This window comes from Gastrolobium bilobum, unplaced genomic scaffold (genome assembly GCF_033153095.1).
Source record: "Gastrolobium bilobum isolate Gb01-03AN ecotype WA unplaced genomic scaffold, APGP_CSIRO_Gbil_v1 utg341, whole genome shotgun sequence".
Lineage (NCBI taxonomy): Eukaryota > Viridiplantae > Streptophyta > Magnoliopsida > Fabales > Fabaceae > Gastrolobium > Gastrolobium bilobum.
Window position 1 is genome coordinate 214,758 of NW_026899046.1, and position 23,579 is coordinate 238,336.

At 32.3% G+C, this 23,579-nt stretch overlaps 1 protein-coding gene across 1 annotated transcript; it reads left to right on the plus strand.

Moving 5' to 3' along the window:
- The first annotated feature begins 1,681 nt into the window (after window positions 1-1,681).
- Window positions 1,682-8,374, plus strand: LOC133286505 (ATPase GET3A-like). Its single transcript, XM_061483926.1, has 7 exons — window positions 1,682-2,063; window positions 2,484-2,608; window positions 2,974-3,124; window positions 4,135-4,245; window positions 7,310-7,448; window positions 7,547-7,662; window positions 7,979-8,374. The coding sequence occupies exons 1-7, from the start codon at window positions 1,815-1,817 to the stop codon at window positions 8,153-8,155; spliced, it is 1,068 nt and encodes a 355-aa protein (XP_061339910.1). The 5' UTR covers window positions 1,682-1,814; the 3' UTR covers window positions 8,156-8,374.
- Window positions 8,375-23,579: the final 15,205 nt, after the last annotated feature.

The following is a 23,579-nucleotide window of genomic DNA, read 5'->3' on the forward strand; positions in this document are numbered from 1 at the left end:
CAGTTATATTATGTATTGGATTGCATGCTATTAGATTTGTGGCACGGAGCCAAGTTCAGCATGCGCCCATAGATGGGTATCTGAGTATATTTGCATGACTGGTACTTCTGGAAATATATATTGTTTAAACTGTCTATCAGGAACTCTTGAGTGTGGGATTGGAAAATCCCCAGTTGTCCGATTTACAGAGGTTACTCTGTCCGATTTTCGTCTCCGTAAAATAAGAATTAAATTAGAAGAAGTATGCAATGTGATATGTCATGTGAAAAAGGATTAAAGAAAAAGAAAAAGTTAGTTCGTATTTTCGTAAGTTAAGTCTTCCGCTGTTTCTGTTTGTATCATATGTATGTTAATTGAACCGGCTCGAGACGGGGATGTTACAAGTATCCTGAGAAGGAAGTTCTAAGAATTTATGTTGATGGAGCAGTCCATTTATCTTCAAAGATAGGCTCCTGTGGTGGAATTATCTGTACAGCCCAGGGTGATTGGGTGAATGGCTTCTCTTTCAATATAGGCCTTTGTTCTCCCCTGGAAGCAGAGGTCTGGGGAATTATCCATGGGCTTAGGCTGGCTGCGGCTTTAAAGCTTTCCAAGATTTGGATAGGTTGTGATAGTAAGGAGGCTTTGCGCTGTGCTGGTTCTCTTCCTGATTATGTTGGCCTTCTTCCTCTTTTGAGCAGATTGGAAAGAGAGTTGTTAGTATTTGATCATGTTCAACTGGATTTTGTCCCAAGGGAGTTTAATGTCTGTGCTGATAGTTTAGCTAAATTTGGTTTGAAGTGCAGGGGAGGAGAGTTGAAGTTGTTTTCCTCTCCCCCTGATTGTCTTTTTCTTTTTTGGGATGATTTTTGTAAATACCTGCTGATAGAGCATGTATCTTTAAACATGCATCAGCTGTCTATTTAGTTTTGCTGGGCTAGGCCCTCCATTTTTACCAAAAAAAAAAGTCCAACACCATCACAAAAAATTCCGCATATTAGAAAAGAAAGACATAATCAAATCTTGTATCCAAGGCAATTTCTTTGTTAAGCTTGCACAAAGGTACAAGTAAAAAAGACTTCATATGTATGCAATAAGGATCATCAAGGAATAGGAAGTTCTTTTTTTGTATGCTCTTAATGCATCCATCTTTTATGAAAATTAACTTAAACATTAAAATATCTTATACACTAATAATCTCTTACTTAAAGCGAGGAAATAACAATGACGAACTTGAAGCTTAGAAAAATAGATAAAACATATATAGGGAATATGTTTTTTGTATGAGTTATGCAAATTAGGATCTAGTAAAAAGAAAAGAGAGTCACTTTTTATTTATACATTGAGAGAGAACTATTTTATGCAATATAAAAAATATATTTCACAATATATATCTTATAAATAAAATTAAGAATATAAGAACGCAATATATATGCTTATTTCAAGTACATAACTACAAATTACAATTTACAGTCACAAGTACATGATAACAAAAAAATTTCACAGTCTCACATTACATAACAAATAATCAATTTTCGTTTTTTAGGTTCGACAAAAAAAAATTGTAAACAATTTTTTATTTTATTTTTTAAAAAAAGAACACAAACAAACAAAATATTAAAAAAAAATAAAAAACTATTTCTGACATCAAAATTTGGATTTTGACTCTAATCTGAACTAAATTCGCGTTCCAGGTTTTGGATTCGTTTTTTGTTGATGGAAATCTTAAGAGCAAAGAAAAGGGTCTTGTTTTTCTCTCTCTGATTCACTCTGAAGTTGTGGTTCTTCTTGACCTTTTTCCATTGAAGCAGAGAGAGAGAGAGAGAGAGAGAGAGATGGCAGATCAAGAGGGAACATTGCAAAACATAATGGAGCAAGAGACACTGAAATGGGTCTTCGTTGGTGGGAAAGGTGGCGTTGGCAAAACCACATGCAGTTCCATTCTCTCTATCCTTCTTGCAAGTGCACGCGACTCTGTTCTCATCATTTCAACTGACCCAGCTCACAACCTCAGTGATGCTTTTCAGCAACGTTTCACAAAGACTCCAACTTTGGTTAATGGCTTCACAAACCTTTATGCTATGGTACAATTTCAATTCACCAACCTTATATGTTCTTTTTTTTTTAGTGATTTTCCCTTTTGGAATAGTTGGTTGTTTTGTGGATTCACATAGTTATGCCTTTTTTTGATGAATCTGAGCATGCCCATGTTCTCAATCTTTGTGCTTTGTGGTTCTAAACTAAAGAATTTTATGGTCTATGAAGAATATGAGAACACTAGTACGTAGTGATGATGATGAAATGGTAGCTGCTTGTATGAGTAAAGGAATAACTTATTAGATTTTTTTCTCATGAGTTGTTTACTGTGTGCCTAACATTTGAATTATTATTATTTGTTTGGGTCATGTTTGTATGTGAAATGGTCCCTTTTTTTTGGGGTTTTAGTTTTACCTTAATTGTTTTGCCGATTAGTTTATGTTGTTCTATATTATGATCCATTGTAGGAGGTGGATCCTACTGTTGAACATGAGGACATGCGCGGTTCTGAGGGGATGGATAGTTTGTTCTCAGAGCTAGCAAGTGCGATACCTGGGATTGACGAGGCAATGAGCTTTGCTGAGATGTTGAAGTAAGAATAATTTGTTTTATTTTTTATTCAACCGTGTCTTTCACAATTGAGGATGCAACAGTGTAACTTCAAAGGGTCACAATTTATTTTATACTTTTCAAGCAGCTTAATACATACAAGTTGTATTATAATGAATTAGTTTATGTTAATTTCAGAATCCGAAAGTTGGACCCTTGATTTGTATTGACGCTTAGTATTTAATTGAAGAAATCTCCAGAATTCTTGGGTGTATGTTTTATCCATCTAGAAATTTGTTAACCATGTCTGGTGCTCCCATTGTTTCTAGATTTTGATTTAAACATTCCTTATCAACTTAACTGTTCATTTGTTCTTCATTATGATTTGATCAATAATAATTAATACAGATTGGTGAAGACGATGGATTATTCTGTTATAGTCTTTGATACTGCTCCCACTGGTCATACACTCAGACTTTTGCAATTTCCATCAATTTTAGAAAAAGGTCTTGCAAAAGTGATGTCTTTGAAAAGTAAATTTGGCGGTGTGTTTAATCAGGTATGATCTTAAATTTTATAGGTGCTTTTTATTGCCTTACAAGATATTTTTGTCATTAGTTTGAAGTTAACTACATTCAATTTTTCCAATATTTAGAATTTAGTGTTCAAATTTATTATTAATGTTTAACATATGACCCTAGAGTGGAAAACCTATTAAATACCAAGTTCTTGATCTTCCATCAAGTTTTTTCTTTTTTAAACTAGCTATTGGCCAGCAGATCAAAATATCAATAAAAAACCATTCCCTATTAAACCCTGACTAGCGAGGCTAGGGGTGACGAAATCCTTGTATGCAATCTTATCTTTGCATATTTGCAAAGAGGCCATTTCCCGGATTTGAACCTGTGACCTTTCAGTCACAAAAGAGCAGCTTTACCACTGCTGCAGGCTGACCCTCTTTTAAATCGAAATATCAATATGCTTCCTTATTTAATTTGGAGATCTTGTTATTCCAGTTTCAACTTCCCATCATAGCTCTTCATTCTTGATGTAATTCTTTTCCATCTGGATGTTGTATTTAATACAAAAAGGATGTATTTTGGTCCGTCAAGTGTGGTCGTCCTTCTCTAGATATGTTGTCTTTTGTGCATTGCTTTCCAAGATGAAATTCATGCATGTATGATGACCATGAATTCGGAATTGAATCATAGTAGACCTTTGTGGTGTTGTCAGAAACTACTAATCAGTCTCTGAATCATAGTTGCATTCTCCTTGTTGCACTGATCAGCATCCTTTAATGCCTTCTGAATCACTTTCTGTATTACTGGCTGTCTCTCATAATTTGCAATGTGATTTAGGAAAAGAGAAATATGACTATTTTCCTCTGGAAACTGTCATTACTGATGTCTGTAAACACTTCCCCTGGGAAATATCGATAGTTCTGGTCCCTCTGGATCTGAACCTTTAATGATGTATTATTCTTTCAGATTTAAATATTGATTAGGTGGTACGTGTTTGCTTTCGTGCTTCGTCATTATGGAATTATTGATTTTTTCCCTTTCATTGCAGATGTCTCAAATGTTTGGCATGGATGATGGTTTTAGTGATGATGCAATTCTTGGGAAGCTTGAAGGCATGAAGGATGTGATCGAACAAGTTAATCAGCAATTTAAAGACCCGGTAACATGTTTCATTTTGTTATGAAAATAATATTTTATACACCCTTCACCAAGTTGTAACTTGTATTATTGTATGTTATGTCATAAAATTGTCGTTATGAAAGAAATTGGCCTTATTATAATGCTTACAAATTATGAAGGTTAGGACTTATTGTGAGAGAAAGATTATCTTAACATTGCAAGTGCTGCATTGCATCCCATGAAACATTGTTGATGGAGAATCTGGTGACAATGATAGGATAATTCTTATTGTTAGATAGCATTAATCATTCTCATGAACCATCATTCCTAAGAGCTTAAACTTTTTGGTAAAAGCATATACATGAATGATTTTATATTACATATTCAATGTGTCCCCTCATGCAAGAGTCCTTTGGGGTTGAAGCATGAATCATGCACTGACCCACCTATCTTGTGTTGAAATTGAAGTTATTATTAGAAGCATGGTGTCAACAAGAATCAAACTCTGAACCACTTGGTTATGAAGGCTGTGAAATCATGTCATGATCCATCCCTCCTAAAATTTTAAGCTATTTGGTCAAGGCACATGAATGGCTTTATATTACTCATTCTAACATTCATAATAAAATAAAGATAGAATATTTGAGAATGCCCTAAAAAATTAAGATGGATTGAAAGGATGCTTCAACTAGAGTCTGGATTCTGTCCTTTCAGTGCAAACAAATCAAATGGTATTTTATATTTACTTAATCAATGGCTGAGATCACTCTACGAATTTTTTTTTTGAAGGAAATAATAACTCAATTGATGTGCACTAATTTGAAGCTTTCTGAACCCTTCAATGCATTAAAAAGGCTACTCTTAATGACTTTGATAAAAGGAATGAACCCTTCAATTGTTCTTTTATGTATATATGCTTGGTTTTCCTTATCTATTTGTGCATAAAATGCCTTGTTTTGTTTTCAAATGTCGCTATCCTTGCTTCAGAGGGCACAGTGTTAGATTTTAATGTTAACTAGATGTTGTGTCAAATCTGCAAATGCATGGGTCGTTAACAAGTAATAATAAAGTGATAAGCAGAGTACCATTCTCTTGAAGTATGTGATTACCTAACTCTTGCAATTTTAGTTATTTAGGCTAACGAGAGCAGTATTAAATATAGAAATTAATTGGAAAGTGATTATATAACTATCAATACTTAAAGGGAGTTCAACCAATGATTAAATTCCTAGGATTAGGATTTCACTACAGTTACCCATTATGATGAATAATAATTCTTCATTGCTAATGATCAATTATGTTTTTGAAGTTTGTCTATCCTAAATTAATTAAGGCCCTCTCTCGAGGAAGTAAAATTGTATTAAAACTAAATTAATCCCATTCTCATGGGCATTAATATTAGGTAAAACTCATAAAGATCTTCGACGTCCCATTAATCCTTGAAGGTTCAAGCTTATCTGTAGGTCTTAACTTCTTAGTTAAATTTCTGTATTATCATGCGTTAGGCTTTGTCTCTCTATCCTTCACTGAATCCCTAAGATCTTGCAAATATGGTGTGCAACATACCTCAAGCATTAAACGTACTAGGAATGAATAAAAAACAGTAACTTCTCATTAACAAAGAGTCAAGTCAATCATTCACTATAATAGATTTAGAGAATTATATCTTAACCCTAGAAATAGGAATTTAGCCACTAATTGCAATCAAAGCATAAGCAAGATTCGAAGTTAGACAAGCATGAATGTATCCTAATAAAATAGAACATGAGAGGGGAAGAATATAAAGCACAGGATGTTTCAATGGATGACTCTTCTCTCATTGATCTTGCCTTAAATCCTTGTTCTTCAATCTCTTGATCTCTAATCTTTCCCTCCTTTTCATTCCTCTTTTTATATGGTGTTAACCCTAATTGAATTGGATTAGGACTTAGGATCCTGATTTTCCCTAAATAAGTGAGTCCAAGCTGATATGGGCTTTAATAATGCAGAAATGTGTATTACTTTCTGTCTCGCCTACACGTCTGTGTGAATTTACATGGCCAGGCTGTGTAGCTGTCAGCCAATAATTCCAGGATGCGTTGCAGATACATGGTCATGTAAACCTGACAGCACGCCCTGTACTTTGCCGTTCATGGTCAAAGCGTGAGAATTTGGGCAAGTGTTTAATTAGAAAGATTTAGAATTTTGTCTTTGCTATCCACGCCACTAGAATCACTAAATTCTGACCTCCATAGCTCAAGTTATTACCTTTTTACTACACAAAGATCATAAATCCTGCGAATTTGGTTCTCATTTGATCAAAGCTTAACTTTCTTCAAAATCTCCAATGAATCTTCTTCATATCTTCTATTTAAGACCCAAAATAACAAAGAAAGGCAATAAATGCTCAAAGAAGAAATTTCATCAAAATATAGCACTAAAAGCATAGATTGCCCAAGAATATTATCAAATTTATGCCAAAGCAATCATTAATTACATGTATAATTTTGAATGCAACATAATAGCATCTTGATATCGTGTATTTGATCAATAATTCTGTATTAGTTACTATCTTTGAATTATTGTTAATTTATATGCTTGATCTTATATTTCTTTAGTACCTTTCAAGGTAGCATTGTTAGTTTGATTAGCAATTGGTTGTATCCAAAGTGTTAAAATGTTTATACAAGTTAGAAGGATTTTTATTAGCATAATTTCTAGTTGTTAGCTGGAAGTGGAGACTGGAGAATCCTTATAGAATATAAGGAATATTTATTGTCCCTTTTCTTTCTTTCCTTTTTTTTTCTTCAGTCTATTAATTTGCTGTGATTGATGAAGATAAATATTGTTTCTGCCTTTGATCTTTACATTTATTTTTTCTCTTAATATAGTTCTGTTCTTTGCACTTCTTGATGAATATGAGCTGGAAATACTATTAAGTTTGTTAGTTTGGTGGAAATTGGATTTCAACTTATATGCAAAATGTTTTTTATTTGTTTTATTATTTCAATCTGCAAATTCTGTTGTCCCAGAAGACTTTGGTTTCACTTTTTAGTTCCTATACCTTGCAAGATACACATTCTTTGTTAAACGAGTATTTAAAAATTGTTGTTCTTTGTTCACAGGACATGACAACTTTTGTCTGTGTTTGCATTCCGGAATTCCTCTCATTATATGAGACAGAGAGATTGGTTCAGGAACTCACGAAGTTTGAGATTGACACACACAATATCATCATTAATCAAGTACTCTATGATGATGATGGTAGTGTAGCTGACATATCCTTGATATCTTATAGTTTTTTTTTGTTTCTCTTTGCCTCAAGTTATGAATATTATGTTCTAATCTGTATTTTCTTGCAGATGTTGAATCCAAGTTACTTAAAGCAAGGATGAAAATGCAAAAGAAGTATATTGACCAGTTTTACATGTTGTATGATGACTTTAACATTACCAAGCTGCCATTGCTCCCAGAAGAGGTAAGTTTTTTTATTCTTGATAGCAGAGCAGATCCATATATTTGTACCCTTGCATTTTACAAAAAGATTGTTTCCTGTATTCGAATTCGTGACCTGTAAGTCACAAAGGAGCAGCTTTACACTGCTCTTGGCTCACCCTCTTCATATATATATGTACATATATGATTACAAAATTTCATGTTAACCACAAAAAACAAAGTAAAAAAAATAAAAAAATCATAAAGTTAGCCATTGAATTCATTTGCTACCCTTTTCACCAGCTATTATTCCCTGCTGGTATGTAGCAGCCCTTGATTAGCCTGTGAAATTTTTGTAGGTTACTGGGGTTGAAGCACTGAAAGGATTTTCAAAACATTTTTTGTCACCATATCAACCCTTATCTAGTAGAGACCAAGTAGAACGGCTAGAGAGAAGAGTATCAATACTGAAGCAGCAACTAAAAGATGCAGAAGAAGAATTAGATAAACTCAAAAAGGGGAAGCAAAAGGTTTGATGGCCTACTTTCATCAATAATGCCATTGTAGGCCTTTTTGGGTTGAGATTCTTTTCAAGTTTACATACAGATAAAGCATCATATTCTGCATTGAGCTTCAAAGATAAGTTCATTCTGTATTGTACTTCAATCTAATGTTGCAGTGACCTTTTCGATGTAAAGACAAAACAAAAATATGTTGTGGTTAATTGAATATTGTGTACTTGTATCTTCCAAATTATGATGAGTGATAATTTCTCATATGATATATACCTACCTTCTTCTTTTTTTCTTATATGGTGTGAGCATGATTCAACACAACACTTCAAAAGTATTATATAATTGTTACCAAAAAAAAAAAATGTAACTTAATAAATTCTTAATCATCTAATGAGTTATGTAACTAAGTGTTTAGATGATAAAAAATGTATTGAGATTATCTCCTTTTACTTACTAGAGAAGAGCGGGTTCTTTTATAAGAGAAAGACACAATGATTTTTTATTTTTTTTTTGATAGCCAAGACACAAGGATTTTAATTACTTGTCTAATTGCAAAATATTTTTGTTATATTATATGCTTTGTGAATTAAATTGCAATTAAATTTTATTTAATACATTTATTAACTACTACTAGTATTGCGCATCTCACATCATGCACCATAATTCAATTCATGCATGATAAATTGTACAATGTACACCTAGGTCTCGGGTTTGTATATTTTCCCTACATGTCAACAATGTAATGAACTTGTATTCTTTTTTAATATAATGGTGATACTAAATTTTGAATTTATAAATAATTTAATCTAATATAAATTATTCAAAAAAATTATCACTTAAGGGATATAAATGGATTACGCAGCTTGTCACGAATCTACCTATCTTTAGTCTAGCTTAGCTTGATCCGTTTTATAAATAATATATGATTGAGTTCATTAAAAGACCTTTATAGAAATCAAATCACAAGTCTATTAAAGAATGTTTAGCCTCTAAGCCTATAGGCCAGACCTGTATTTTTTTAACAAATAATATTTAATTATTTTTTAGTAAAAAATATTTTTTTTTTAATAAAGTAATATCTTAGGTTGTGGTGTGACTTCCATTATTGTACTATTTTGACTTTTCATCAACTTAAATATACAAAATAAACAAAATAATCATAATTTATATTTTACAAAGTGCAATATGTCATTTTTAAAGGTTTGGTAGGCTTGAAAAGACAGCTCAAGTCTTGTATTTTTAAAAAACAAATTAGGCCAAACTTATAATTTGACTTGTATCAAGCTAAGCCAAGACAGACTTGAAATACTTTATACAGGCCTGACACATTCAGACTAAAACATGATTTGACTTGACTAATTTACGCCCCTAACAATCTTAATAACGTACAAATTTGTATCTTAATATCAAACGAAACATGACAAATTTAGCAATAATATTTTTTCCTACTCATTGATCAAAGGCAAGCTAGGAATCATATGGAAACTCTAGCAAAATATGGGGTAAATTTTTATGTGATAATTTCCTTACTGACTGAAAATTTACACTTATATTAATATATAAGTCAAACCGTTCATTTCTATTGTAATCACTGTTCTCATTCAATTGATTTTTTAATTGTTCTCTAGTGTGGTTTGGATGAAAATGTAAGCCTGGAAATGGGATAAATTAAACGGATGTTAATTTATACAATTTAATACTTGGTGGTGCTACCAAAGTCATCCTTGGTAAAAAAAAGATAAATGATGACTAAAAAAGGTTTAAAACTTGAGACAGAGATAAAATAAATCTTATTCTTTTAAAAATAAATAAATTTTTTTACTCATATTTTCTAAATTTAAAATTAATTCAAACATTTATTATATTAGTGAATAAGGACATGATTGTTTAATTGTTATATTTGAATTAAAACTTTTTAAGGTATGCTAATTACCATTCATACAATATTATCCATAAATGCATTTAAAATTTTATTTTATTTTATTCCATACTAATATAAATATAAAGCTAGTGCAACAGAACAAGGAAATGACAAAAAAAAGCATGTATATATAATTTTTTTTAAATGTGTTAAAACTTACGGTTTTTTTGTTTTGTTTAAGTAATGAAAAGAATTATGAAGTTAATTTATGAAAAGCTTTTAAAAAATTTCTTATTCTTCTCATACAAAACATTCGTTATTTAAAAAAAATCAAATATTAAATATTAATTTAATATTTTAAGGTAAGAATTGTGCTTACTAAAAAAGTAATAATAGTTGAATTGCATAAACAATCATTGTGAAAAATATTTTGAGTTCTAGGTCAACAACGGTCAATGGATAAAGATTAAAATTACCATGTCTGGATTGAACTTTCATATTTGCTTCTCCAATAGTAACAAATATATATATATATATATATATATATATATATATATATATATATATATATATATATATATATATATATGGAAGTAGTGTTTAATCTTTTAAAGAATATAAAATTGTGTCATTTTAATCAAAATTATTATGTTTTATATAGAGAAAAACAGAAATCACGGAGGAAGAAAATAGAAGATTTTTTTAAATTTAAATATTAAATAATAATAATAACAATTTTAATTAAAATAACTGTCTTCAAAAGGATAAACATTTTTCGCTATTTATATAACAAAACATTGAACCCTCTATGGTTTGTTTTTTTTATTGAAATGTAGCAGAGGATGATAAAACTGCACATTGAAAACACATGTAATATACACACATTAAATAATCTACACATATAAAATCATGTTTCAGGTCTCCAATTCAAAGGTGATTACCATTTTAACAAGTCTATGGATTCAATGACACATTATATGTTTCATCACTTTCATGTATAGGTATAGCTCTCCTTTCACTAACTAGCTAGGTCAACCTTTTGAACACACTAGTGACTTCACATTATCTCAAGGATTCAGTCTTCATAATGTCTCTCTTATTCTCCCTTAATTAATTGACGTGCTTGTTAGTTTATACTGAAAAAAGAAAAAGCGCGTTTGGTTGAAAAAATGGAGGAGGCACCCCCTCTTTGGAAAAATGGAAAATGAAAGAGGACCATAAGCACAATATATATAGTGAAGAGCCACCCCAACTTCATTGCCTCATCTTCTCTGTTACTTACAAAGAAAAGGGAGGAAAATTAACATTACCACAACTCTCTACATTCATCCATCAACAAGTTGCAGACTTTGGTTTTTCATGGTTATTCCACGATAAAGACCATGCAGCTATAATGACCATAGGTTGCTTTGCCCCAGAATTTGTCTACTTGTTGTGCCAGCAGTTAAGTAGCAAGAGTGATGTATATTGTTTTGGAGTTGTGCTCATTGAGCTAATATCATCTAAGCCTGCTTCTGAAATTTTCAGGCATAAGGATATCATTCATTGACTTGTCAAACCTAGCCATAAAGAAGATTTCATTTAGAAAGCTGGTAGATCCTTCTTTGTTTTGATTCAGACAGAGAGGTTAAGAGGGTGATAGTTTCAGTGGCAAAATTGGCTTGTCAATGTTTGCAAAGGGACAATGGATTGAGAACTTCCATGGATGAGGTTGTGAAGGAGCTCATGAGAATTGAAAGAGGGAAGAAGCAGAACCAATGATGTCTACTGTGATGAGATTGGATTATTGAAATCCGTGAATGATAGATGAGAGATAGTGAATCTACAACACCTAATGTCAATGCATATATCATGTATCTTTCTTCCCATCCAGCACAGATGATTATATTATTCTATGCGGCACATCATCATTTGTCAATATGAGAACCAAAATAATGGCACTATCAAAAGCAAATGATGCCAAAACCATATATATATTTCAGTTTTTAAGTGAAAACAAAATCTATCCCAATCCCAACTTCATAAATATCTAAAATCTGATGCAGAAATAAAATCCTTTGCAGAAAAATTGTGATGTCCAAAACATCAACAGCTCATAATTCGTTGCAAAGAAACGTAGCAATCAATTGTAATGACATCTTATCACATGTTGGAGCAAAAGTTTTAGTGAACAGAAAACATGTCACATATGACATAGTGATTGCAAAGGCATTAATCAGGCATATCTCAAAGCTTAAAAATGTTTGAGTTTCGGTGCACAATGATGAACAAGAATGGCTTTGGCCCAAGTTTTAAGTACCTTTGAACATTTAGAGGTTCGAATACATCTCAAAGTCTCACGATGGAGGAATATGCTACATACAACATTATGGTATACTGAGAATGCAATGGTTGAAATAACTTTTTCAAACATTTTGATCTTCCACCTGTGGCTATGTTATAAATTAGGTAAGCAATAGTTTATTACTAATAAATAAGGTTTATCCCTATGCAAAACTTAACTTCTGTTACTAATAATTCTATTTGTTTTAGAATTTATTTTAACTAATCTCTTTTTCCATCTATTATTTTTGTGATAAGAAGGGAAGTGGAGGTTGCCCAATTTCCAGGTCATGGCTTTGCAACGAACCCAAAACAAGGGCTTATTGTAGAAAGGGCAAAAGGGCAAGGGCTTATTATAGTACTCATAAAAAAAAAAAACCTATGAATGAAAAACCACTAGAAGGAATCAAACATTAATCAATATTGTTTCAAGGAGAAAAGTACGGAAGACAGGAAATTTGTTGAATAGTGGGGGAAAAGAATGAGCTACTAACATTTTAAATTGCATGATGCCCCGAATATGCTGCATGGTTATATATATATATATATAGCAGAACAAATCACCATAAACCGGGCTTCAGTCTGAATTTCTTCCTATAAAATCAAGATTTCAAGGAAACATCATTTATACTCTAGTGTACCAGAGAACGAGGAAAAAATACCTTAAAAAGTTGTGCACCAAGCATAAATCATCCAAAAGTCTACAAAAGTTCAAACATATAAATATGACGGTTTTGTTCTCATGAGCAAAACAGACAACAAGGTTTCAAACTGCTCTTAAACAGGATCGCCGGTTATGTCCTGCTTTACCACATAGTCCGCAACGCACTGTCTTCTTTTCTTTCAGAGCAGGAAATTTACCCTACAAATTGAGAATGAGATGTATTAGTATCTATATATATAAATTATAAAAAAGTCAATACCTGCCAACAATGTCACATGTCAAATTCATTGTAAACCAATTTTCCTCCAAATATTTCACTCCTCTTTATGGGAAGTTTCACACTAAAAACCATTCCTTGTCATTTTATCATAATTCCATGTGTCCCATTTAATTGTCATCTCCAAACATTATGAATTAGTTTTTAGGCATTGTTAAATGGAAAACTCAAAAAGGACTGAACTTTCTCTCTTTCCAAAAGTACATATCTGTTGCATTTATTACTTCCATTGCTGCCTGCTGAGTTTATTGTTCATGTATACTTTCTCCGTGCTATGTAATTTGATAATAAATTTCTTTCTAAACCTAAACCCAGTACAACGTGAGGGTAATATACTAATAATTATTAAAAAGTGAGGGGTGAAAAAGCAGTTCATGCTTCAAGTAAAGTACCAATCTGTAACTTCTAGGAATGTCGCAATTCAGACTGATGTGTCCACGTCCATTACAGCGTGTGCATGTTTGATTCATCTCTTCTTCAGTTACTCTCCTTAAAGCCTATATTCAAAAATGTATATAAGAAATGTCAAAAGAGCTTATACATTTTGGGAAAAGAAAAATAAGGAAACAAATTATCATAAACTAGACTCATGTAAGTAACTGTATTCAAGGTCACTTAGTCAGAGCAAAGAGGAATATATGCAGAGTTAACATACCCACTTCCGGAAGGAAGATGAAAAGCAAGTCAGCTGACCAACTTCACCACAATTTTCACAGCGTTTATCAACCACACCATACTCAATACTCAGCTGCTTATGGAGTCTTGGACCATTCCCAAAATACAAACGCAATGGACGTTCTATCTGCAAAGGTAAGAAAAGGGATGGAAAAGAACTACACAGGTTAGAATGGACACTAAGTACAATCAATTTGCAAGACAGTTCTAATACGAGAGTAGATCACCACAGTGGTCGTTTGAATAACTTGTTCCCAAATATAAGTTTTCCTAAAATAAGATTTACTCCTAGTAAATTATGAGAAAAGAATATAAACTATAGGAAAACAAAATAAAATATATCAAACAAATGAAACGCCAAGATTTTTCAAAGCCCCATCACAGAATCCCTTTCAGAAACACATTTGCTGGGAATCACAAGGTAGCCAAGAACACAATCCCATCCCACATAACATCCAAACAGGCTAAACCCTTCCAGTTGAAAATCCTTGCATTTTTTCACAAACCAAGTACATCAAACTACAGCAGGAATCATGGAGCTTAACAAAATCTTCCGCTTCTTTTCAATTCCACATCTTCTGAAATGAATATAATTTAGGATGAAGAAGATATGATAGGTTGGCTCCTTTATCAAAAGTACTTCATAGACTAGTATGTTCAATATCAAGTACAATTTACCATTATATTTCACCAAAAAACTGCAAAATCTATTTCCTTGAGCATCTACTTAGAAAAGGGAAACAAATTTTCATCAATCACTTCTATAAATGAAAATGTAACTCCTTGAGACTTCCCAGTTGAAGCCAGAGGCAAAAAAACATATAACATATAAATTGCTTATTTAACTTTAGCCTAAGGGCTTCACTACTGGAAAAAAAAAATGCTAAAGAATGACTAGACAAGGTTTGATATGCAGCTAGCATTTAAAGCCAGGCAACTAGGAAAGTAATTACCATAAAAGAAAGGTAGGTCACAAGGAAATACATCATTCTGCTCATTCTTATGTTAGTGATAGAAAAACAAAAAAGAGTAAACAGAAAGAAAGAATTAAAAACTCACTCGTTTGGGAATAGTTTCCTTTGATGCAGTTGTTTTGTCAACAAAATCAACTGGTTCCTCTGTTGCACGTAATTTATCCCCCATTTCCATATCAGTGTGAGACTACAACCAAAAAATTGCACACTTTTTTCAATTTTGCAGAAATATAATAAATTACTGCATTTACCATCTATGAATAAGGGCTTCACCACTGAAAAAGAAAGAAACAAATGCTAAACAATGACTAGACAAGGTTTGACATGCGGCTAGCATTAATTGCCAGGCAACTTGGAAAGTAATTACACAAAAGAGACGTAGGTTACAAGGAAAGACACCACTATGCTCATTCTTATGTTGGTAATGTAAAAAAAAAAAAAGTAAACAGAAAGAAAGAATAAAACTCACTCGTTTGCCAACAGTTTCCATAGCTGCAGTTTTGTCAACAAAATCAGATGGTTTCTCTGTTGCAGAGAAGTTATCCCCCATTTCCATATTAGTGTGACACTACAACCACAACTTGCACACTTTCAATTTTGCAGAAATATAATAACTCACAGCATTTACCAGCTATCCTTATAGATCAAATCCAAGTCTTCTGAGATTGGATCATCAAAGTCTTATTCCACCAAAAAGAAGTTGAGGAACTTATTCATGAAGCAGTTTACTATAAGATCTTTAGCAAGCAAATGAAATCATTCAAAGATACATATATAATCAGCTTGTTCCCAGAACAAGTGTTTCATTTTCTCATAATACTTTCATTTTTGACCCAATAGGGTTCTACCTTCATACTATAAGTCACAGTGAATTCCATGAAACAAGCATTTGTTCTATTTCTTTACATCTGATTTTAGTCTATACTCATCACTTATGCAGTTGTTATAAATTCTGAGAGAAAATCATGCCACCATCCTTCCTTTGTATCGAGTTTTGAAGCACTTACCCTATCAAAAAGGTTACATCTCATGACTGTTTCTAATGTGATTGAAACAAAATAATAATTACAATAATGCCACATGCTTTATTTGGCATGTGACACCACTGCAGATTCTGATAAACATTTCGCAAAAAGCTACGAAAGAAAATTTTTAATTCAGAATAGCGAGCTTTTAGTATCCTGTGTACACTGATTTTAGAGCACTTCTACTACCAAAGAAGTTACTTATTGTGGCAATTTCTTATAAGCTTGGGAAAAAATGCATGTCACAAGCTTTATTCCAGCATGTGACATGCATTGTGGTTTTATTGCACTTCCTCTATCAAACTAGTTACTTCTTGTGGTGATTTCTAAAGAGATAAATAAGTAGATGCATTTCACATGCTTTATACAGCATGTGACATATATTACTTAAAAGGGTTTAAAAGAGGTAAAGATTTTTTTTTTTTTTTCAATTTTTTGAAAAATGAATACCTAACTTCAAGCTTCCCAAGCAATATGGTTTTAGTGCACTCACTCTGTTAGGTAAGTTATGTTTTATTCAATATTTAATGAGATAAAAAAAATTGTAAATTGCATTGCTAGCGTTGATAAAAAAAAAAGAAATTAACAAGAAGTACGAAGAAAAATATTTAAAAAAAATTCAGCTAATAGAAAATTCCTGCTTCCAATGTGTTGATTTATATTATTGTTTTGTTTCTCATTGATAGCTGAATTACTGAACTTGTAACAAAAAATTGCTAAACTCTTACTGTATATCTAATAAATAAGATTCACTGGTTGTAGAAATAGCTTTCAGGGAGACTAAAAGAATTTAGCTATTCTTGACAAAAATATGTTTATTTTAGGATCAACTAACTAGACAAGTGGTTAACTATTTTTAAGAAGTGATTAATGGGTTGACAATGTACTCATTTATTTGACTAAAAATGCCTACAGTCAATATGTCCTAGAGAAAACATATATAAAATACTAGTTTCCTTTTTTCTCCTCTTTCCCAAAGAGCATCGCTGCAGAAAAATGGGGGAAAAATATAGAACCATGATAGATTGCATTTAACATTTCACAAGTATTTCAAGCCAGGAAAGTTGGAAAATAATTACAAATAAAGAGAATAAATTAACGGGACATACACCAATCATGCTAATTGCTATGCTGGTGGCGCACAAAGAAAATGATTCAACAAAAGAGGAAAAAGTTAAAACTCACATCTTTTAACAGATCTTGATTAGGAGGCAGATCTATAAAGCATAACAGCTCCTCACTAAAATAGACTGTATCCCTTGCGTCCAAATTCTTGTAACACTGCAATCATAAATTCAAAGAAGTCATTTTAAAAAAATAAACTAATTTGCTGCATGTATGACCTACCCTAAAGAATCAAAACCGAGGCTTCTGAAAATGGCACAGCAAAGTCATTACTTCACCACAAAAGAAATTGAGAACTTCTACAAATTGACAACAAAAGAGCACTCACGTATGTTTACCTATCTGTAAAGCAGTCTCCTTCGTCACCATTAACAAGCAAATGAACCCATTCAAAAATAGATTCTAATCAGCTCATACACAGGACAAGAGCCTGTATTTCTTACAATGTATTCATTTTTAGCCACTGAGGATCCTATAAAACCAGCACTAATTCTAGTTCTGTGAATTTGGTTTTAGGTTTAATTTTTTTTTGTTTGACTGGTTGGTTTTAGGTTAAACTTTGTAACTTCTGTTAGAGGTTCTTATTAAGTGTATGAGATAAATGCCTGCTACCATGCTTCCTGCACAATAAGGTTTTAGTGACTTCCTCTACAAAAGCTTTACTTCTCATGAGATTGAACTAAAAATAGCAAATGAATACAAAAACACATGACAAACTACATGAACTACATATAACACAATTTCAATTATTTTTTTCTTCAAACATGTTAACCAAGTTATTTGATAATTTGGCACAAAAAAAATGTGTTTTGGTTCTAAAGTCTGTCTCTAAAACACTTCATATAACTAAAAACATGTACGTAGCCCGGAGTACTGGACACTACTTCCCGCTTCATGTAGGTCCGTCCAAAACTATTGTGCCTAGGAACTACGTCCCCATGTGACTTGGTAGGCTTAATAGTGAAGTGTACCTCACCAAGACTCCATAACCTTGAGCAAGAGACCCTTGCTACAAGGAAGGTATAGAACACCCTTAAGCTTCCCTCCAGCATATACTGTGAATGACATCATCTGTTGGCCTCAGTTGACCGATGCACCAACTCTTTTGTTCAGTAGTACACTCAAATCTTAACCTTTGACTTTCCTAGTCCTAAGACCTGTTCAAAATCAGCCTACAAGCATCCAAGCACAGTTAAGAAAAGAGGAGCACATTAAGAGAAGAGAATCTCAATCTGAGAGAAACACTCAAAAGATCCCAGACCAAGAGAGAACCCTAAGAACCCACGATCACACCAACATTCTCTGAGAGAATAAAGGAAGAGATTTGTTCAGCTGGGAAGCTAGCTCTAGGATCAGCTCGGGGTTTGAGCACCCTCAATGAGGTCCAACCATGCAAAACTAATCCTAGAACAAAATGTCAATAACAGTATAAAGAAGATGACAATTTAAACAGTGAACCAGACAGATCATCAAACATAGATCATGATTTCTAGTGAGTATATGGCAAAATGCTTTCTCTCATTAAGTAACTTATCCATCCAACCAAACAGACACCAATTCCTTTCTTCAGCGAAAAGCACTGACATTGGGAAAACAATACAGTAACAATCCTAAATTATGTTACAGATTAAAAGCAAGAAACCAAGCCCGCCAAATGCCTAATAATTAGATAAAAGAGGTTAGCAAGCATATCAAAGATTCAGCAGAATTGATGCATGGATTTGAGCATTAAATTCACATAGATTGAAAATTCCATTCCATATAAGCAAAAGGTTAAAAAAAAAAAAAGGAAACAGATTTCTGCTCTGATACACAACAGTCAATACCCAAAATCCATTTTTTAAAAATTCAGCTAATGGAAGAGGAAAAACAATCTAGGACACAGCAAAAAAAAGAATAAAACGAAACCCATTTCCATGATCATTAAAATTCAAGCAGACCCAGTAATTGAGTTCAACAAATTTAGTGAAGACAAATGATTCAATCAACAAAACATACCTTGGTTTGAGAATCATAGACCCAGTCAGCTGGCAACTTGAACTGGGGCTCAAAGTGTTCCATGTTGGGGACTCAAACACGAGAATACACACCTCTTGGCTATCAAAGACAACAACTTTAACCCTGAAATGATCCAAACACCGTAAAAACATAAATGGGGTAGTGAGTAACGCTTGTTTAAGCCACGTGTGACACATTCCTGAATGAGGGAATGCCCACAACGTGTTCAAGAAACACTGCAAGCAAATTGTGGTGTTGGCGTGTGAATTTGAAACTTGGGAGCGAGTGATTTTAGTCTTTCTGGGTTTCTTCTGAGTTGGCAAGCTCATCATCCACTGAACCCAACAACTAAGGAAACAACCGTTACTTGTTTGAACTTCTGAATGTTAAGGTTACATAGGTTACTACTTAGTAAGTTATGCCCTGTGGTCAACAAAAACTGAAAAATAAAATAAAAAAATACACTCCGGACAAAATTTGAAAATTCATATTTTAATACTTTTTAAAATACTAAAATGGTTTTGAAAATTAATGAATATTTTAAGGGATTAATATTTTTCATATTGTAGGAGAAAATTTTATCTTTTATATACATAAAAATGGGTGAGGCCCATGTGAAGAGAAGAGAAAAAAAAATAAAAATGGACCCCACATATTTTTATGTATATGTAAGAAATAATTATCTCCTAAATGTATTTTATATTATTTGTGTATGGTTTATATTTATGAAAATATCCAATTTGAGTAGTCGTATATATGACTGGATTAGTTCAACCTAAATAAATTTTTTTACATACTTATTATGTGATATGGTTTTACAAAATTAGTGAGTATATTTATTATCTTGGTTTCTTTTTCATTTTTTTGAATTTTGATAAAGTTGAGAAAAAAAAATTATAGGATAAAGTTTGAAAGGAGTTATTATGATTTCTTTTCTAGTCATTTTACAAAAAGTACAATTTCTTCCACATTTGTGTGCAAATTTGTAGGAATTTTGACTTAAAACGGTAAAGAGTAGTATTAAGCAAAAAAAACAAAAAAATCAGAGTGAATCATTCCATATTTTATTCAAATTAAAAAAGATGGGTTGTTAACTTAAACAATAATAACGTTTTGATTTAAGCAAAGGAATTAAAAACTTATTAAATGAGCTAAATTTTAGGGAATATGATATTTATAAAATTACTCTTCTTTTAAAATATGTAAAATTATCTTCTTCTCCTTTAATATTCTCTCTCCTGCTTTGGTAATTGAACAACCAAAAAATATGACATCAGAGAGTAGAGGTGTAAACGAGGAACAAAAAAATATGACATCAGAGAGTAGAGGTGTAAACAAGGAACAGTGACCATTTTGTTACCACGCCTCGCAAAAAAATTTACTAGACTGTCACGTTAACAGTACATTTTTCTAAAATGTCACGCGGCATATTTCGTTATACTGTGTAGCAAATTATGCTTGGATTTTGTCTGCTTGACACGTGTCATTTTTGCTGACTGTGCAACCTGACATGGCATATTTCGCTACACTGTGTAGCGAATTATATGCAAACATATTCCGCTACACAGTGTAGCGAAATATGCCGCGTGGCATTTTGGAAAAATTTAATGTTAGCGTGGCAGCCTGGTAAATTTTTTTGGCAGGTGTGGCAAAATGGTCACTCTCCCTGTAAATGAACTAGACCGGTCTACAGAAGCCTATGACCTAACCTACATTAGGCCAGGCTTGGCTTATAAAAAATTGTAAAATAGAACGGGCCTAGGCTTTTAAAAAAATTATTTAGAAAACAGATCATAGGCTTTTTTTGTACATGTCGGGCCTACAAGCCTACAGACCGACCTATATCATATTATTCTATCTACAATCTTTTTTGTCTACCTTTGCCTACCACCCTCCAATACCGTTAGATCAGAATCTTAACTAATATTTATCTTTCTCTCTCTTCTTGAGATTCTGATCTAACAGTATTGGAGAATCTTAACTAATATTTATCTTTCTCTCTCTTCATGATATTCTGATCTAACGGTATTGGAGAGTGGTAGGCAGGAAAGATGGTAGGTAGAATAACATATCCCTTCTTTTAATTGTTGAATGTTTAATAAGCTTAAATAGGCTAACAGCCTAGGCCAAAGCTTTTATTTTTTAAATGGGATAGGTTATTCTACCTACCATTTTTTCTGCCTACCTCTACCTATCACTCTTCAACACCATCAGATCAGAATCTTAACTAACATTTATCTTTCTCTCTCTTCTTGAGATTCTGATCTAATGGTGTTGGAGGGGGTAGGCAGATGTAGGCAAAAAAAATGGTAGGTAGAATAACCTATCCCTTTTTAAATATAGGTCAGACCAGACTTCACACATGCCTGACCTATTTAAGTCAAAGTCTTGCCTAAACGAACCTATTTATACTCCTACCTAAGAGAGATATGAGGGAAAGAGAGAAATATTATTATTATTATTTTTTTTGGAGTTACCCAACCCTAATTATCTCTTTGAGACGAGTTGGCTCCCTCCGGTATCCCCACGAGCTTTGACTCTTTGAGCCGGCTATGGGACTAATCCGGAGTGCGGGGGAACAGTGATGGCTAAAGGTTTAGCCCCCTCCCCAAGAATGCATTCATCGGGAATCGAACACATATCCAACCCCACTAACTCAGTGCCAAGTTACCAACTGAGCTGCACCCATTGGGTAGAGAGAAATATTATTATTAATACTTATACTAGTATGAATATATAGGTCAGACCAGACTGACCTATTTAAGTCAAAGTCTTGCATAAATGAACCTATTTATACTCCTACCTAAGAGAGATATAAGGGAAAGAGAGAAATATTATAATTAATACTTATACTAGTATGAATATATAGGTCAGACCAGACTTTACACATGTTTGACCTATTTAAGTCAAAGTCTTGCCGGACCTAACCTATTTATACTCCTAGAGATATGAGGGAAAGAGGGAAATATTATTATTAATACCTATACTAGTATGAATCCCATAAAGGGATAGGTTATTCTACTTATCATTTTTTCTGCCTACCCCCTCCAACACCGTCAGATCAGAATCTCAAGAAGAGAGAGAAAGATAAATATTAGTTAAGATTCTAATCTAACGATATTGGAGAGTAGTAGGCAAAAGTAGGCAGAAAAGATGGTAGGTGGAATAACATATCCTTTTTACTAATATCACTCCAAGAGTGTTAACATTTCAATCTCTTCACTATTTAAATAAAAATATCATACACCAAGATCGTTGCAAGGTTATAATGTTAGGGTAAAACTTTTAGGGAAAAGTGTGTATTATTTTAAAGGATGTAAAATTGTGTCATTTTAAATGAGAGAAAGAGATAGATAAAGGAGGAGAGAGAGAGTGGACAAAAAAATATAAATATGTGGGTCTCACCTCTTTGGGAAAGTGAAATGATATAAGTTGTGTCATTTAAAGGTATGTTTGGTGTGATGTTTAAGCCCTGATAGTATAAGCTTATACTATACATTATGACATTTTTAGTTGTTTGGTGTGACCATCGTATAGTATAAGCTTATACAACAAGATCTTTTTATACATCAAAATTATGTATAACTTAATCAGGCCTAGGAGAGTAGGATTATGCCAGATAAGGGGTTAATGTATTAACCAATGCAATTCTCAAGAATTAATATATTATTTTAATATTAGTATATTAAAATAAAAAATAAATTTTCAATATATAATTTTTTAAAATATTGGAGATTTTTATTTTTATAAAAATTAATATATTTTTTGAACACACTGATCAACATATTTCTATAAAAAATAATATCATGCGATATATTTGGAAGAATTATGTAAATTCATTATTAAAAGGTATTTTTGACAAAAATATTTATTTTTAACCTATCTAGTATTATACAGTGTATTACCAAACACTTGATGATATTATCTTATATAATATATTATCTTATACAATATCATGTCAAACGTTGGATAGTATTAAAATTTAATCAGGTCTTATACAATCATGGCTTATATTATCAAGTCTTATACTATTAGGCTTTATCCTATGCTATGTACCAAACATGCCCTAAAAGGACAAACACTTTTCCCATACTTTTATTATGTTGCATAAGAAAAATATTATCTCTTATATTCATATTTTTAAAATGAGTCCCATAAAAATTTTTCTCTCACCTCCAATTCTCTTGTCTCTCCTATTTATTATTTGTGTAGCATATAATTTTTTTTTTTTACAACATAAAAAAAATATTACCTATAATGTTTCCATATAAGAGAAACTATTATATGGGTTCCATTTTTTTATATGTACAACATAAATTATTACCTATAAAAACCAAAATCCGGACAACAAATTTTAATAAATAAGTGTTTGTGGCAGACAAAGTATTGTCTGCTGCAGTAGGAAAAATATTTTTGCCTTATTATATATGCCAAATCATTTATGCAGTTGAGATTTCTGTAACATATTCCAAATTTGAAATGAAATCAATTTTGAAAAATGAAAAAGAGAAAAAGAAAAGGAAA